Here is a 13,991-nt window from a genome sequence, read left to right as displayed (position 1 = left end):
AACTCTTAAAAAAAAAAAGATTTTCTATCAAATGTTTAAGTCCCAGGAGCCAGGTATGATGGTGCATACTGGTAATTATTGCACTTAGAAGACTAAAGCAGGAGAATCCCTGCAAATTCAAGGCCAGTCTAGGCCACATAGTGAGTACTAGGCCAGTCAGGGATACATAGGAAGACCCTGACTCCAAAAAAACCAAATAAATCAAAAATAAGCCAGGCATGCCTTTAATCCTAGCACTTGGGAGACAGAGACAGGCAGCCAGCCTCATCTACATAGCAAGTTCCAGGCCAGCTGGAGCTACAGAGAGACCCTGTCTCAAAAAAACCAAAAATAAACAAAAAAGAACTTGCGATGACAGAATAAAGTCAAAGCTCAGAGACAAGTAAATTAATCTGGGGTGGCTTCCTTAGGATAGTAAGTTTCTAGCTAACTTTGAATTGACAGGACCTGGAAGCATTTTCCTAATCAAGGTAATGATAAATTCAAAGCTTTGGAACTGAAATGAGCCAGGACTGCCACCAGGTTAACGCCAGTGCAGTAAGGAGACATGCATACAAGTAGTGGGGTGGGGAGGTCAGAGGAAGTACACGGTTTAGACCTGGGGAACCACCTTGCATGAGAGTTAGGGTCTTTCAAAAGAAAAAGTGGAAGGTACAGATTTGCCATAGGATCTTCCAGAATCTGTTAACAGTATCTCATTGACACTGGCAGCTGGAGTATCAGAGGCAGCAGCTCCTGGCTGACCGACAAGCCTTCCACATGGAGCAGCTCAAGTACGCAGAGATGAGGGCCCGGCAGCAGCACTTCCAACAGATGCACCAACAGCAGCAGCAGCCACCACCAGCCCTGCCCCCAGGCTCTCAGCCCATACCTCCCACAGGGGCTGCTGGGCCACCCACAGTCCATGGCCTAGCTGTGGCTCCAGCCTCAGTGGCCCCTGCTCCTGCTGGTAGTGGGGCCCCTCCAGGAAGCTTGGGCCCTTCTGAACAGATTGGGCAGGCAGGGTCAACTGCAGTGCCACAGCAGCCACAACCAGCTGGAGCCCCCCAGCCTGGGGCAGTCCCACCAGGGGTACCCCCCCCTGGACCCCATGGTGAGTGTGGGTTCCAGAACATTTATTGGCTAGAGATCCAAGCAGATGTCCTAGTCTCCCTTGAAGGGGACACACCATGGGCCTGGAGTTGAGGGTTGGTTGCAGTTTCTGCAGATGGGCTTATTTGTGTTATGTCCATGAACTAGCAAGGATATCTCCCCAAACTCAGCGCTGGAGTTTTAGTCCAAGAATTTACCACTTACTGTAGTGTCAGGAAAAGGGAAGATGGCACCAAGTAGTAGCTAGAGAGTGGAACTTGAGTAGGAAAACAAAATTTGACCTATTTCTCTCCTCTTTATTCCTAGGCCCCTCACCGTTCCCCAACCAACAAACTCCTCCCTCAATGATGCCAGGGGCAGTGCCAGGCAGCGGGCACCCAGGCGTGGCGGGTAATGCTCCTTTGGGTTTGCCTTTTGGCATGCCGCCTCCTCCTCCTCCTGCTGCTCCATCCATCATCCCATTTGGTAGTCTAGCTGACTCCATCAGTATTAACCTTCCCCCTCCTCCTAACCTGCATGGGCATCACCACCATCTCCCGTTCGCCCCGGGCACTCTCCCCCCACCTAACCTGCCTGTGTCCATGGCGAACCCTCTACATCCTAACCTGCCGGCGACCACCACCATGCCATCTTCCTTGCCTCTCGGGCCGGGGCTCGGATCCGCCGCAGCCCAGAGCCCTGCCATTGTGGCAGCTGTTCAGGGCAACCTCCTGCCCAGTGCCAGCCCACTGCCAGGTGAGAAGGGGCAAGGAGGGGAGAAGGGTGAGGGAGAGGGCTTCTCATGGAGGGAGAGGGAGGGCAGGTGGGGAAGTGGTCAGATACTAGAATTTTTCAAGATCCATTTTCAACACTCTGGTGAAATTAGAATACAGAAGGAAGGGCCTCTCTGGCTGTCCTCCATTTCCCAACTTGGCAGCTGCCACCTCTGGGATGACGTTGGGGCCTTTCACTGGTGGGTCTTGGAGTCCGGTGGCACAGAGGTTCTCAGTTGTAAACTTGAAAACTATTTACCTGTTTGCATGATGGTTGGCATCCCTTTGCTTGTTCTCATTACACTCAGATGCCCCATTTAGAGTTCCTTGGGGGCAGGATGGTTTGGAGTATCAGTAGATTTTCCCAGTGTCAGGTGGAAAAGGGTGTTGGGATAGAGAAGTTGTACATTATGGGTACTTCATTCATCTACCCACCCACTGCATGCCATGGCCAGTTCTGTGTGTGTGGAGCCGGGGGCTGAATCCATCCCTCTGCTTGCTCCAACTGATTTGTCTTCCTTTTCTCTACAGACCCAGGCACCCCTCTGCCTCCAGACCCCACAGCTCCAAGCCCAGGCACAGTTACTCCTGTGCCACCTCCACAGTGAGGAGCCAGCCAGCCATCTCTCCCTTCATTCCCCATGGAGATCACAGTTCCAGGAACAGCCCTCCCCCATCACCTGGACCCTCCCCCAGCCTGGAGAGTTCATCACTACGTAAGGAAAGCTCCTCCTGCCCCTCCACAGCCCCCACCATGCCCAGCAGAGGCCGTAGTTTTATATCCAGTTATTATTCACGGACTTCTGACTAAAAGATGTTTCTAATGTCTGGGGAAGGATAGGATGGGAAAGGTGTTTATACAAGGTTCTACTCTAACCTTCAGAATTACTGCATTTTTTATGGATATCAAGAAAATGAAGCCCTTTGAAAGGAGGTAGATTTTAAAGACACATTTGGAACCCACAAAAAGCAACCAACTTTCACATTTAACCAAGGGGGAAAGGATAGGTTATAAGGTTTTGGGGAGAGCTCTGGGGATGGAATAGGGTACCAAGCCTGTCTGAGTCCCTTGGTAGAGTCAGCTCCCCTCACCATTCCACCAGTTCATTCATACTAATCTCTCCTGCTGCTTCGTCATTGATGCTGTTTTAGGCCACCCCAGCTCAGCCAATGACCTTTCCCTCTGAATGTCAGTTTTGTGTTTGTTTTTAAAAATCACCTGCTTAGTTGATGTGTTTGTGTATTTGGTGGGGAAATTATTTGGGGGGGATTCTGTGATAGGTAATAGAGGAAGGGTGGTGGGAGCTATTCTCCCTCTTCCCTGTATCCCTGAGTGCCTAGAAGGCATGGAAAAGGAAGCTCTAAGCAGATGAGGAGTTGGCAAAACCCGAGATGTGGAAAATCACGCACCTCCTTCCTATGACTCAGTGGGACGCTTTCCTATCCCTGCCCTTTCCCACCAGGCCTGACCAAACCTCACTGGTAGCTAGGAGTTCCCCAAACGAGGACAGATTTAGGGGCAGCACAGCATGGCTCTGCTCCTAGGACTTGAGTGCCTCCCTATTCCAGTTCTTCCTCCTTATATATAAGTTGATGTGGAGGCAGCTGGGATCCCAGGCACTACACCAATTCTCTCCGTCCCTCCCACCAGGCCCTTTGTTCCTCATGTCCCGTGTTTTTCTTCTTTTGTGTCTTGGCACCTTCCTTCTGTTCAAAGTTTTCTGTAAAATTCTCTTTCCTTCCTTTTTTTCTTTCTTTTTTTTTTTTTTTTTTATAAATTAATTTGCTTTCAGTTCTATCTTGTGGATGCATCTGTGTTCTCTTACCTGTGGCTGTTAGGCAGGGGATCAGGCTTGGGGGTGGCTGTCCTGGAGTCCCTCACTGGGTATTTACCAGGGAGGGAGAAGCAGCCCATTAGGACTGCAGTGCGCAGCAGGGGCTCTCACCTGCCCTGAAAATAGCATTTAACACTTGGAAGCACATCCCTACAGAAGAACCACTACTTTCAGAAGTAGTGGTTGCATTCCTTCCCTTATTAGGGAAGAGACAGGCCTTCATCTACATTTGATGCTATTGGCCCCAGCCCTGCAGATGTGACAAGACAGGCTCTGGCATTGCTAATATGTCCTGGTTTCAGCTACAATAAACACTCACAGGCTTTTCCACAAAAGGCCTTCAGTGCTTGGGAGGGTGGGGGTTTGGTTTGAAGAAGCAAAGAGATTTAATCAGATACAGGATTGAACAAAAAGATGCCTTCCCCACATACGCACACACATACCCCCAAAAGATAGCTAGCTTTGATCCTACAGGGATTTATGGCTTTCTTCATTCCACAAAGGAGTAGTAGTAGCTTTTTATAAATGAGGCCAGTCCTAATTCTGTGCCATCGGCCTCAGGCTCTATCTTGGCAGAAATCATTACCATCTCACCTTTTCCTTCTTCACCCTGTTCAGGAAGGAAAACACAACCAAAATAGGGCAAAGAGAGCAAATTTATTTGGTGAATGCTAACAGCAAACATCATCCAGAAGAGACCAGATGCAAACGGTGCTATGATAAGGAGACACAGAAATCTCACACAGGGCAAGGCACGGGCTCCAGATATGGGGGTGTCCTCAGCCATTCAGCACCATCCGGACAAGCTCTGTGGAGAGGAGGTGGAGTAAGGCAAGGAGAGGGCTGGGAAGGGGTATACCATGGGCCAGGAGACTACAAGACCATGAAGGTGGCGTGAGGGAACATGCCCACAGCAACCAACCACCTTGAGTGACCAGTTCTCTCTGCCCCTGGCTCCCCTCCCACCAACTGTTAGCCCCCCACCCCACTCTGAGCGGCAAGAACACAGCAGAGGCAGAAAAGTTCTCAACTACACCTATGGCTACTGTCAGCCACTGGCAGGAGGAAGAGAGTTTTGGGTTAGGGTACCTCCAAGCTGCCCAGCAGAGGGATGGAAAAAGGACAGTTCAGTTACAGCAGCAGAATTGGGCAAGCAGCCCACCCCACCTTTGTCAACTCTCCATGCTCCAGGAGGATCACTCTAAGACAAGCCTGCTCTACTAGCTGGTGAGAGTTCCCAGGCACCAGCACCCAAGACCCTGTTAAGTCAAGCCTCAGAGACCATTGTAGGAGAGAAGGAGGTACCATACCCCCAAGCTGCCTTCCTCTTTGAGGACTCCCCTCCCCTCCCCTCCCCTCCCTAGCCAGCTCCATGCAGAAACATGCCAGAAGGAAGTCAGATGGTAATAGGGTCAGGGCAGGGGCTAGAGAGCACAGGTTGGGAAGAAAAAGAAACACCGGGAAGATCAACTAGAGGAGAGGCTTGGAGGAGCCGTACCCGCCCCATGGGCCCGTCACCCCGACAGGATATGCCTCACAAACGCTGCAGGAAGGAAGAGACATTAATGGTAAAGACAAGACACAGACATGGGATGAGGGGGTCAGGTGGTGGGGGAACAGACATTCTGTTTACTTTCCATTCCTTCCCCACCCTTCATACCCATCACCCCTTCCTTTACTGTTACATCTCCAGCCTCCCCCTCCCAGGCTGAGCTGGGCTCTACCCCTTGCTTCCTGGCTCCTTTTGGAACCAAGTCTAGGAATAAAAAAACCTCAGGTGCTTTCCTTAACATGCCCTAGATAATCGTTCCTCCTCAAAGGCCCCCTACCTTCATAATTGATACAACCGTTGCTGTCCTCATGCCCTGCCACCAGCATCTCTACTTCTTCCTCTGTCATTTTCTCACCTGTAGAGGAAAGAACATTTTTAGAACTGGATGCAGGTGAAGTATATCAAGGTGGCATCTTAACTTCAGAAAAAAGGACAGAGCCTTACCCAGTGTAACAAGGACATGACGGATTTCAGCACCCATGACGGTACCATTCCCTTCCTTGTCAAACACCCGAAGGCCTTCAACATAATCCTCATAGGTTCCCTGGTCCTTGTTCTTGGCCACAGTCTGTAGCATGGGCAAGAAGTGCTCAAAGTCCAGCACCTTCACATTCATCTCTGGCATGAGGGACAGAAGTGTCAGACCAGAGAAATCACAGAAGTGCTCAGGGCAAGACTGTGGGGAATGCAAGTGAACAGATGACCCACTGCCACACTAGGTTGTTCTTGAGGATGCTCACCATCACTCTTGGGGTTCCCCAGGACCTTGAGCACCTCAGCATTGGTAGGGTTCTGGCCCAGGGCCCTCATCACATCTCCACATTGGCTATACAGGATCTTGCCATCACCTGTTCGGTCAAACAGCTGGAAGGCCTCCTTGAATTCTAAGGATTCAGATGAACATCAGCACTGGGGGTTAACCCAGTTACCCTGTCCGAACTTTCCTGCCAATTCAACTTTAATCATGCTGCAGAAATCAGATCTCTGCCCTCCTGTACACCCAAGACTGCTAATAGGGATCTCTTTCTCCCAACTCAAATGTCCCACATAAAGACACAGTCTTAACAGCATGGTGCCATGCACTAACATACCCCCCTCTGCCAGCAGCAGGCCTGCCTAGTCTCTACACCACACAGGGCAGGAATTTGCCACCGCCCAGTCTAGGGCCTGTCCATATAAGGAAGTAGGAGCACCGGCCAGGGACTCTAGGTTCATTCTACCCTCCCACTTCCCACCCTTCCCCTACAAAGAGACCTTCCAGGGGGTGGAACGTAGTCACATCCTTAGCAAACTCCCAGCCCCTTCACAAAACAAGTTACTCCCCTTTACAGTATTCACAATTCCAAGCTGAAGGAGGGGGACAGTGAGGAGAGAAGAGGCAGAAAAGGCTGATTAAGGGACAGATAAGCACACCCTTCCCAAGCCCCACACAACAGGCATTAAGTGAAGTCGTTTCACGGACCCACACCACCTAAAACTCACCCAGTGTTTGGGGCGCAGATCTAGAGTGGAAGGGTAAGGAAGAAAGAATGAGAAGAAAATAGAGGGCTCGGAAATTGGGGGAAAAGGAAATCCAGGGGGCATTCCTGGAGTGCTGGAGAGGTGACAGGTTGGGGTTGGAGAGTAGGTACTAGAGGGGGATGTGCTCTGTTGGGGTTCAGAGACGGCCTACCTGCGGTCTGGTCCTCGGTGAAGTCACACTGCTCGGAGAAGAACGGAGTGGTCAGCGCCTGAACTCCAACCCCTCAAGTTTCCATCCCGGCCTCACGAACTCCTGTTTCAGGCTAAGGACTCGCTTCCCAGGACGGAGCCCCAGTCCTTTCAACCCACCTCCAGCCTTCCAACCCCCCAGCTTCCGTTTGCCCCCGTCCACTGCCTTCTCTCCCTGACCCGAGGCTTCCTCCTTGCCCCCAACTCCCATTCGTCCCCCGAGCTCCCGGGCCCACCATCTTGACTGCTCAGCTCTGCGGGACCTTTTCCTGCAGTAATGGCTCCGACGCCAGGCCCAACCCTGCTCTTAGTACGTCCGTGACGTCACCCGCGGCGGTTTCAGCCAATAGGAATGCGGGTCTTGGCCCACGCTACCCGCATCGCGGTGTAGGGAGGTGAGAGGCAGGGTGCCCTACACACGCAGGAACCGAGCTGAGCTGGTGCCGGGCGTTCGTAGACGCTCCTCCGAGCAGCCCGACTAGCAGGACTCGGACCCTCCCTCCGTCGCCTTCCTCTAAAGAGGCCCCCTCCCCCTCCTCAAGAAAGACTCGGAGGCCAAGACGGGAACCGCATCTTTATTTCCGAACACTAAGTGGCCGCCTAGTGGCAGGAAAAGCTTCCAGCGCTGGGAGGTGGACGCGAACCGCAGCAGTGCGGGGGAAAGGGAGCTGGCGCACCCATCGGGCGCCGCTGGCCGGGAAGGCTTCCCGCTCTCCCGGCAGCCCGAGCCTTTGCTGGAAGACCTGCCTTGCTGCTCAGAGGCTTAGGATGTGCTTCAGGAAGGCTGCGTGAGAGGACGAGAGAGGGCCGAAGCAGACCTTGGGGTAACCCCACCGCACTTTAGGTGCCCCACCCCGCGGCCTCTGCCTGGCCCTCACCTTCATAGTTGATGCAGCCGTTGCTGTCCTCATGTCCTGCCAGAACAGTCTCCACCTCTTCCTCAGTCATCTTCTCTCCTGAACCCCAAACAGTGTTGACGCCCCTGTCTTCCCTTCCCCACCAGCCCAACCGACACCTCCTTGCACCCTGTCTTCTGCTTTCCATATCACCTCCGTTAACGGTGCTTGGAGCTGGTGAAAGCTTCCACCGAAGGACAGCGTGAGGGTTGGGACTTGAATGGAATCAGCACAGAGGGTGCTTCCAAAGGGGGAACATGGGGCGCCCACCTCATTCCCTGCCCTCTGCCCTTTGCTGGACACTTTAGCTTCTAGAGGAACAAGTTCCCCAGATTCTGCTCCCACGATTCTGACCTCTGTCTCCTGCCCCTGACCTGCAGGACAGTAATCCCATCCCTACCTCTGCCTGACTCACCAAGCTTCTTTCTGTCCACCCCCTCCTCTTCACCCCACAGTTCTGGTCCCTGCCTCACCCAGGGTGGTGAGAACATGTCTCAGCTCTGCGCCCATGACTTTGCCATTCCCTTCTTTGTCAAATACTCGAAGCCCCTCCAGATAGTCCTCATAAGTGCCTCGGTCCCGGTTCTTGGCCACTGCCTGGAGCATGGGCAGGAAGGTCTCAAAGTCTACACGGCGGGTCTTCAGCTCTGGAGATTAGAAAGAGAAGTCAATGAGGTACCACCTGGGACCCAGCCTGCATCCATCACTACCACAGTGACCTTCACCCCCCAATTAGCATTCAGGATATTTTCCGCATTGTGTTTGATAGCTTTTGAAGTCCTGCCATCCAGCCCAGCATCTTTGTCACCTTTCCAGTGTTCTACCATTAAAAACACATCGTTGCCAGGCTCATGGCACAAGTCCGTAATCACAGACACGAGGCAAGTTCAAGGCCAACCTGGGCAACTTAGTGAGACCCTGTCTCAAAAGAAAAAAAAAAAAAAAAATACAGGGGCTGGAGATGTAGTGCAGTGATGGAATACACTCAAAAACAAAGAAAGGGAAAACTGAGGGCTAGCACTAGTGGGATAGGCCTTTAATCCCGATTTGCCAAGCCAAGAGATGAGAATCACAAGTGCAAGGGCTGCCTGGGCTACCAGAGCGCGTTTGAGGCCAAACTGGGTAACTTAGTGAGAACCTGTTTCAAGAAGTGAAAAGTATGCCTTTAGGGGTTGGAGAGATGGCTCAAAAGATTGAGAGCACTGCTCTTGCAGAGGACCTGGGTTTGATTCCCAGCACCCAAATGGCAGCTACGAACCATCCTTAACTCCAGTTCCAGGGGAATCCGAAGCCCTCTTCTGACCTCCCAAGGCATTGCATGACACAGGTGCACTCACATACATGCAGGCAATCACTCATACACATAAAATAAAAATAATAAATAAAATACTTTGAAAAAGTATGCCTTTAATCCCAACACTTGGGAGGCAGAGACAGGTGGATCTCAGTGAGTTCGAGACTAGCCTGGTCTACATCAAGAGTTCGGGTTAGCTAGGGCTATGTTATCTCAAAGCAAACAATAGTAAAAAGTATGGTAGAGATATAGGTCAGTGATAGAGGGCTTGCTTAGCTTGCACAAAGCCCTGGGTTTAATCCCTAGTGCCACATAAACTAGCTTGGTGACATATGCCTGTTAATTCCAGTACTAGGGAGGTGGGAGTAGGAGGATCTGAGTTCAAGGTTATTCTCAGCCTGGGTTACAAGAGATCCTGACTTGGTGGGGGGTGGAGGGAGAGAATATGAGAATTCTCCCTTCTAGGGCTCTTCTCACCATCACTCTTGGGGTTTCCCAGGACCTTGAGCACCTCAGCATTGGTAGGGTTCTGGCCCAGGGCCCTCATCACATCGCCGCACTGGCTATACAGGATCTTGCCATCACCGACTCGATCAAACAGCTCAAAGGCCTCTTTGAATTCTGAGATATAAGAAGTTAATGTTGACCAGGGATTCTATCACTTTCAGACAGAAGAGAGGTTCAGAAAGTATGTGCTAGAGCTGAGCAAAACATAGGAGGAAAAAGAGGACAAGTGTGGGAGGTTTCAAGGTTGGGACTGAGTTAGGGAAACAAGGATTCTGACCAGGGGTTTGGGATTGGACAGTGGGGCTTAGGGAATGAGTGTCTCCTCACCCTCCAGCTGGTCCTTGTTAAACTCGATCTGTAGAAGAAAAGAGCAGGTGAGGAGAGATGACAGGGCTTATTGAAACCCTCTCCAGCAGTCCTCCCAACCCAACTGGCAGCCACTTCTGGGGAGGGGCCCAAAGGGACCAGGCTGAGAGCCCAGCCACCTCAGTCTCATTCCCAGCCTGGGCCTTGGGAGAATCCCAAGAGGAGGAATTATAGGGGGGAGGGTTTCCTAGGAACAGGGTTAATCCCATGCCACCTGTTCCCCTCCCTCCACAGCCCTGAGTCCTGCATCCCTCACATAACTGGGGGCTGAACAAAGGCTAAATTTACCCCTGCCTCCAGCTGTGATTGTCTAACAAGCCTGTCCTCATCAGTCTCCTCTCATGGGGTTCATAGCTGTGGCCTTTTGAGTTGAACAGCTAGCCAGGGGCAAGCAGCAGCCTCTCCCTTCACGTTGAAATAGCCTCAGAACCCAGATGTTCCCCATCTATAATCCCTGTCTCCAGCAGAGGGTCATTATGAGTGTATATGTGGCACACACTTACAGGTTAGAGGGAGAGAAGAGCAAAGACAGCAGTCATAAGCCTGGATGCTTCCCAGTAAGAAACCACAGGGAACCCCCAGTCTCATTCAGTGCCATTCACTCCCCACCATCTACATATTCCCTAATCCCTAGGCTGTATATTATCATCGAACCACCCGTCCCAAATTTTCACTTTCCCAGGACTCACCACAACTTTGGAGAGATCAACAGGGGGCTCCTGGGTTTTTGCAGGGGTCTGGGGGACAGCTGGCTCGGCCTTGGCCTTGGCTGGAGGGGCCCCTACTGCAGGCTTAGCAGCAGGCTTAGAGATGGTGGGCCCAGCTGGTTTCTTCACAGGAACATCTTTCTTGGGAGGCATGATGTTGAGTGGCCAAAGGACAGTGTGCCGATGGGGGCACCCATCTCTGTTTAAATAGGCAGAGAGTCTGGGATGTCAAGGGGCGGGGGCAGGGGTAGGGAGCCAGTTGGCGGGTGCAAGCGTGAGGGAGAGGAGAGATATGCCTGTGTACCTCACTCCCTGGCCTCCTGTGGTTCAGGACTCCTGCCCCAAGGTTTTCTTCCCTCCCCAAAAGCTGACTAGAACAATGTTCTCTTTAGGAATAGGGGGAGGAAACAAGAGACTGCCCACAACAGGGGCGTTAATGTCCAGGGTGAGGATGGGATACTTGCCAATGACACTGACACCAAGATAGCAGTGAAGAGAAAACATGCACGCACACACACACACACACACACACACACACACACACACAAAACACACATTAGCTTTAGACTAGAAGACCCAGGCAAAGGGGCGTGTGTGTGTGTGTGTGTGTGTGTGTGTGTGTGTGTGTGTGTTGGGGGTGTTATAGGAGCCTAGTGTGAGGTGGAAAATTTAAAGTAGGATCTGGAACTAGAGAAAGGTGAAGGGGGAAAGCAACCTTTCTACTCCCTCCTGCCCATCCGCATAGTCTAATGATCCTTAAAACTTTCAGTCCTTGGGCCCCCACCCAGATGAGAACTGGAACTGTGCACAGTAAGGGGACCATAACATTATCTACTGTCTCCTGTGCCTAGTACTGATTCGGGGGTGCATGTGTGGACAAGGTTCTGGTTTAACACCTTTCACCCATACTTTTTCCTTTTCCACAAGCTACTGTCAAATCAGACGAAAGACAGGATGCCTGCTGAGCCTGCAGGGGACCCCCTGGTTGGCATCTGGTGAAGGGAGGACTCTGCTAGACAAAAGGCCAGGATTCTCTAATCCAGAAGGATACAGAATTTCCTGTGGGTTCCGTGTGTACTCACCGCCCTACCATCACCATCATCTCTGCCCCCAAGTCAGGCACAATAAAAACCTCAACTCTAATCACAAACGTTGCTGGGAGTCCTGGAGAAGGGATGGGTTGGGGGAAGAATGCTTGGGAGCTAGGAGAAAGTGCTGGCTACTTTGTTCTTGGAGGAACGGAGAAGACTAGAAGCATTCTGAGAAACACTGTAATGATGAATTTAGGCCCTGGGATTCAGGGAGTGATGCTGTGTCTCCCATTTGTAAAAGAAGAAAGCGTCAGAATCTTACTATTGCAGATTGTCCCATTTTTGGAAAATAAGGAATCATTTCTTCCACAGACAATACATCCTTTTCTCTTATATGCACCCTTAAGCCTTAAAGGAAAAAGGCCCTCCCCAGCCCCCAAAACTCACCCTGCCAGTCCGAGGAAGGGGCGGGGGCGGGACACCGGGCAGCTCCAGGCCCTGAAGGGTTAACAGTGGAAGCCGCGGAGGATGCCGGGAGTCGTAGTCCCTGCGTTCACGCTGGCTCACAATAAACCTTTCTCCAGAGGTGAGCGGTGGCGGGGCTTCCGGCCCGCAGTGACAGTGACAGCTCTGCGCTGTGCACCTGTCCCGGAACAGAAAGGGAGTGAGCCGTCCCCACCCAGACCCTAAAGCCTTGTGGCCTCTGCGTAGCCCTTAGCCTGTTGGACGAGCTCCCCGGGCTGCACCGTGGGGCCGGGCTGCGGTGGGGCCGAGCGTGCGGCCGGAAGTGCTGCGGTGGCCTTCGCTTCCTCCACAGCTGGGTGGAAGAACCGCGCCGCTGAGCTCTGTGGCTTCGGGCAACAGTAGTTTACAAGGTTGTTTTTGTTTTTTGTGTTTTTTTTTTTTTTGACCCTTGATCTTAGCCGGAAGAGCGAGAAGTGTCTTTAGGGCTTTTTGTTTGTTAATTTTTTTTTTTTTTTTTTTTGAGACACGGTCTCCCTGTACCCCAGCTGGCCTGGAACTCACTATGTAGACCAGGCTGCCCCCCAACTCACAGAGATCCGCCTGCCTCTGCCTCCCAAGTGCTGGGACTAAAGTCGTGCGCCACCACGCCCGGCACTTATTAATTTTTCAGATGAGCTGGGGGCTGAAGTAAATGTTAAGATTTACAATTAAGTCCGATCATTGTCCAGACTCTCCCTGTGGAGGCTTCTCCGCGGCGGTGCATGCGCCACAGTCGTCCCGTGGAAAATGCAGGGCTGGGCTTTCCAGACCTTCGCTGTCCGACACCCATGCCCATCTTGAGAGTTCGGTCATTGCCCCTAGCGTTCAGTAAAAGGTCTGGGTGCAGAGACGGAACCAGTCTGCCCAATCCAACCTTCGTCTGTATATCAATAAATACCCTGGCGGGGCGCCTCAAACTCTATGGGCTGTTAAGTGAGGTTCACGCGCTGGAGAAAACTCAGAAGAGTAGAAAAGTTTTGTACAGATGGGGTGCTGGGGTTATAGCTCAATGGGTAGAGTGCTTGTTTTCGAAGCAGAAAGCCCTGTGTTCCATCTCCCGCATCGCATAAACTGAGTCTGGTCTGTCAGGCCTGTAAGCCCAGGATTCAAGGGGTAGAAGCGGGAAGAGTCAGATGTTCATCTTTGGTCATGTAGGGAGTTCGAGACCAGGCCAGCCTGGACTACATGAGAGCCTGTCTCAAAAAGACAGGAGAGGCTGGAGAGATGGCTCGGAGATTAAGAGCTAGTGGCTACTCTTGCAGAGAACCCGGGTTCAGTTCCTAGCACTCACAAGGCAGTAACTCCAAGTCCAGGGGAATCCAATGCCCTCTTCTGATAAGTGACAATTTTCTGGCTGCCCTTACTCCTGAGACCGTGGACTGATACAGTAACCTCTCTGGGTGTGCCCTCTGTGGAGGTCCTAAAGAGTTTGGACTCAGACTAGCCTGTACTCTCAGTTGGTAACCCCCTGTAAGATAGCCCTCATAATTAGACATGTTTACATTTGTAAAATAGAATGGATCTGGCACAGCAAAGAAGCTACTCAACATCAGTAAGGTGATATTTCTCTTGTTTTACTTTTTTGTTCTATGTTGCCTACATGTGTGTAAGTGCACCCATGTCTTGCATGCCCTCAGAGGTCAGAAGAGGCCATTGGATCCCCTGGAACTGGAGTTAGGACAGTTGTTAGCTACCATGTGGGTGCTGGAAATCTAACCTGGGTCCTCTGCAAGAGCAGCCAGTGC

General features: G+C 51.8%; 3 protein-coding genes across 13 annotated transcripts in view; 1 reads left to right on the top strand and 2 right to left on the bottom strand.

The window, feature by feature from the left end:
• Positions 1 to 3,070, top strand: part of Smarcc2 (SWI/SNF related, matrix associated, actin dependent regulator of chromatin subfamily c member 2) — a gene marked incomplete at its 5' end in the record, with an annotated part of 30,834 nt that extends 27,764 nt beyond the window's left edge. For 4 of the 10 annotated variants that reach the window (XM_029553855.1, XM_029553854.1, XM_029553853.1 and 1 more), the window contains 4 exon segments: positions 712 to 1,093; positions 1,399 to 1,827; positions 1,958 to 2,044; positions 2,376 to 3,070. In XM_029553855.1, the coding sequence (XP_029409715.1) occupies positions 712 to 1,093; positions 1,399 to 1,827; positions 1,958 to 2,044; positions 2,376 to 2,452 (975 nt within the window). 10 annotated transcript variants of the gene reach the window in all.
• A 1,247-nt stretch (positions 3,071 to 4,317) lies between these two features.
• Positions 4,318 to 7,315, bottom strand: Myl6 (myosin light chain 6). Of its 2 annotated transcripts, XM_008848706.2 has the most exons (7): positions 7,178 to 7,315; positions 6,904 to 6,931; positions 5,972 to 6,115; positions 5,676 to 5,849; positions 5,509 to 5,586; positions 5,178 to 5,222; positions 4,318 to 4,487 (listed from the first exon to the last, which is right to left on the bottom strand). In XM_008848706.2, exons 1-6 carry the CDS (start codon positions 7,178 to 7,180, stop codon positions 5,194 to 5,196), a joined length of 456 nt encoding a protein of 151 aa, XP_008846928.1. In that variant the 5' UTR covers positions 7,181 to 7,315; the 3' UTR covers positions 4,318 to 4,487; positions 5,178 to 5,193. The 2 variants fall into 2 exon arrangements, with proteins under 2 accessions (XP_008846928.1, XP_008846927.1); XM_008848705.2 differs by lacking the exon at positions 5,178 to 5,222.
• A 181-nt stretch (positions 7,316 to 7,496) lies between these two features.
• Myl6b (myosin light chain 6B) lies at positions 7,497 to 12,477 on the bottom strand. The gene is made up of 7 exons (XM_008848704.3): positions 12,190 to 12,477; positions 10,694 to 10,910; positions 9,966 to 9,993; positions 9,609 to 9,752; positions 8,311 to 8,484; positions 7,820 to 7,897; positions 7,497 to 7,725 (listed from the first exon to the last, which is right to left on the bottom strand). Exons 2-7 carry the CDS (start codon positions 10,862 to 10,864, stop codon positions 7,697 to 7,699), a joined length of 624 nt encoding a protein of 207 aa, XP_008846926.1. The 5' UTR covers positions 10,865 to 10,910; positions 12,190 to 12,477; the 3' UTR covers positions 7,497 to 7,696.
• Between the last annotated feature and the right edge of the window lie 1,514 nt (positions 12,478 to 13,991).

The sequence above is a fragment of the Nannospalax galili genome, unplaced genomic scaffold, assembly GCF_000622305.1.
Source record: "Nannospalax galili isolate Female #2095 unplaced genomic scaffold, S.galili_v1.0 scaffold2124, whole genome shotgun sequence".
In the NCBI taxonomy this organism is placed as follows: Eukaryota; Metazoa; Chordata; class Mammalia; order Rodentia; family Spalacidae; genus Nannospalax; species Nannospalax galili.
The sequence above is the reverse complement of the archived record's forward strand: the minus strand, read 5'-3'. Positions and strand labels throughout refer to the sequence as shown.

What these genes read in the sequence shown, in the direction of transcription:
- Myl6 (XM_008848706.2), bottom strand. An exon ending in CACCGAGGACCAGACCGCAG is followed by an intron (nt 6,116 to 6,903) that starts GTAGGCCGTCTC and finishes CTGAATCCTTAG; the next exon opens with AATTCAAGGAGGCCTTCCAG. An exon ending in TCATGTCCTTGTTACACTGG is followed by an intron (nt 5,587 to 5,675) that starts GTAAGGCTCTGT and finishes TTTCCTCTACAG; the next exon opens with GTGAGAAAATGACAGAGGAA.
- Myl6b (XM_008848704.3), bottom strand. Translation starts at nt 10,864, where the DNA reads ATGCCTCCCAAGAAAGATGTTCCTGTGAAGAAACCAGCTGGGCCCACC. An exon ending in TAACAAGGACCAGCTGGAGG is followed by an intron (nt 9,753 to 9,965) that starts GTGAGGAGACAC and finishes CTTATATCTCAG; the next exon opens with AATTCAAAGAGGCCTTTGAG. An exon ending in CGGCTGCATCAACTATGAAG is followed by an intron (nt 7,726 to 7,819) that starts GTGAGGGCCAGG and finishes CCTCTCACGCAG; the next exon opens with CCTTCCTGAAGCACATCCTA.